The sequence below is a fragment of the Cyprinodon variegatus genome, unplaced genomic scaffold, assembly GCF_000732505.1.
Source record: "Cyprinodon variegatus isolate N-32 unplaced genomic scaffold, C_variegatus-1.0 Scaffold12, whole genome shotgun sequence".
In the NCBI taxonomy this organism is placed as follows: domain Eukaryota; kingdom Metazoa; phylum Chordata; class Actinopteri; order Cyprinodontiformes; family Cyprinodontidae; genus Cyprinodon; species Cyprinodon variegatus.
In genome coordinates, this window is record NW_015150465.1 from 91,354 (window position 1) to 93,240 (window position 1,887).

The window sequence follows — 1,887 nt, forward strand, 5'->3', positions numbered from 1 at the left end:
ATGTGCTCCTGCATTATGGCAGGATAATTCTCCCATATTAACGTAACTCTCCTGAATGTAGGGCTGAAACGAATAATTCAGATTAATCGTGATTAATTGACTATTGAAAGAATATAGAGACTGTAAAACACACCTTTAGCTGACAGAGAGACCCACTTAGAGCAGCAAAATTGTAAAAGAATATAGAAACATTTAGCATATTTTCATCTGTTAATTTGCTATTCAGTGTAAACATTTTAGTGTCATCTTTAATGTCCTCTTTTGCTGTCTTATTATTAATTGAAAAAATGATCAACTGATTAATCGATTTGCTAAATAATCATTTGTTGCAGCCCTACCTGAATCTTTGAAGGAGCAGACTGGATTTAACTTTGTTATTTTTGTGTTTCAGGGCAGAGCGGCCTGGGAAAGTCCACCCTGATGAACACTCTGTTCAAATCCAAGGTGAGCCGTAATAAATCGGTGCAGTCCGGCCCAGAGGAGAGGATCCCCAAGACGGTCGAGATTAAATCCATCAGTCACGGTTGGTCTATGCTCAACTTTAACTGCTCAAGCAATTCCCACTGCACATATGGTGCTAATAATGAGGCGTTTTCCATTTGAACTGTGTTTTGCTTTTCCAAAAAAAGTAAAAAAACAAAAACAAAACAATGCACTGGACTTCGTTTTCAAGTTTAAACACTCTAAAAATGATCTAGAAATAAGTAAAAATTTCAGACAAAATTAACCCCTTAATTTTAGTAGGTAAATGGGAAGATTTTCCAATAGAATGAGTATTTTTCACTCTTCAAATAAAATATTTAGATATGTTTGCACTTGTGGTAAAACAATGCAGTTGCTTTTTCTTGGTTTAAATGTAAAGTGTCTTGTTCCATTGACAAAGTGTCTCACTTATCTCCTGAATTCAAGAAAAAATGACTAATTTAGATTTGAATTTTTTTGCAGTGAAGACGTTTCTCTTCCATCCAGGAAGCCTTTTCAATTCAAAATGTCAGAAATAGTGTTGAGTTCCAGGTTTTATCCAGCAGCCTACGGTGGCCGGGAAGTGCAAACCAACAATACAAAATCTGAAACACTTTTACAAATCTTGAAACAACTTTACATTTCTGTTCCCCCCTTCAATTCTTGCAAATAAAGAGTAAATTTGACCAAATCCACAGGATTTGTTGTTGGTGGTGAGAGGAATAAGCACAGTTAAAGACCTGAAGGTACATTTACTTCTTCCCATGTTATGGAGGAGGAACAGATTATTTCAGTCAACTGAATCATCCATTCTCTCCTCTCCTCCTCCCATATATTTGGGAAATAAAGAGCAACTGTTTCCAATTTCTCTAAAATTGATATGTGTGATTTGTTATACTAGAAATGTCCTTAATCCAGTAACAGTTCATATTTTACATTAGAAAAAACTCGAAGGACCGACCACAGGAAAAAGAAAACCGCGTTAAACTGCTCATATGAGTGCCGCAGAACGGGCAAAACGCAACTTGATTAGCTTCCATCTTGGGTCATCATGAACGCTCCGGATATCACTTCCGGGTAAGCTTAGAAGACAGTCCCTCCCTTTCCATCGGATTTTGTCAGTTGTAAAAGTGTTTTCTGAAATCTAAATTTGTTTTATGATTTGTAAATGTGTTTCGTTTGTTGTAATTTTGTTTTCTTAAATGTAAAGTTGTGTCAAGATTTGTAAAAGTGTTTCAGATTTTGTATTGTTGGATTGCACTTCCTGGCCACCGTAGCAGCCCAACAAAGCCTGGTTTTGGTTTATAGGCAAATAGAAACGGATGAACGGGTCCCCCCCTTTGGAATGGGGGTCGTTTGGTTTCTTTGTTAGCCTGCAATGCCCCATACCTGTCTATGTCTCTAAAAGCGGTGTCGTTAGAGGGA

General features: G+C 37.1%; 1 protein-coding gene across 1 annotated transcript in view; it reads left to right on the forward strand.

Annotated features, from left to right (window-relative positions):
* The window catches only part of LOC107088873 (septin-9-like), a 110,521-nt gene that overhangs the window by 81,231 nt on the left and 27,403 nt on the right, over positions 1-1,887 (forward strand). The window contains exon 4 of the mRNA XM_015381326.1: positions 392-523. Within this exon, the coding sequence (XP_015236812.1) occupies positions 392-523 (132 nt within the window). The remainder of the gene's footprint in view (positions 1-391; positions 524-1,887) is intronic.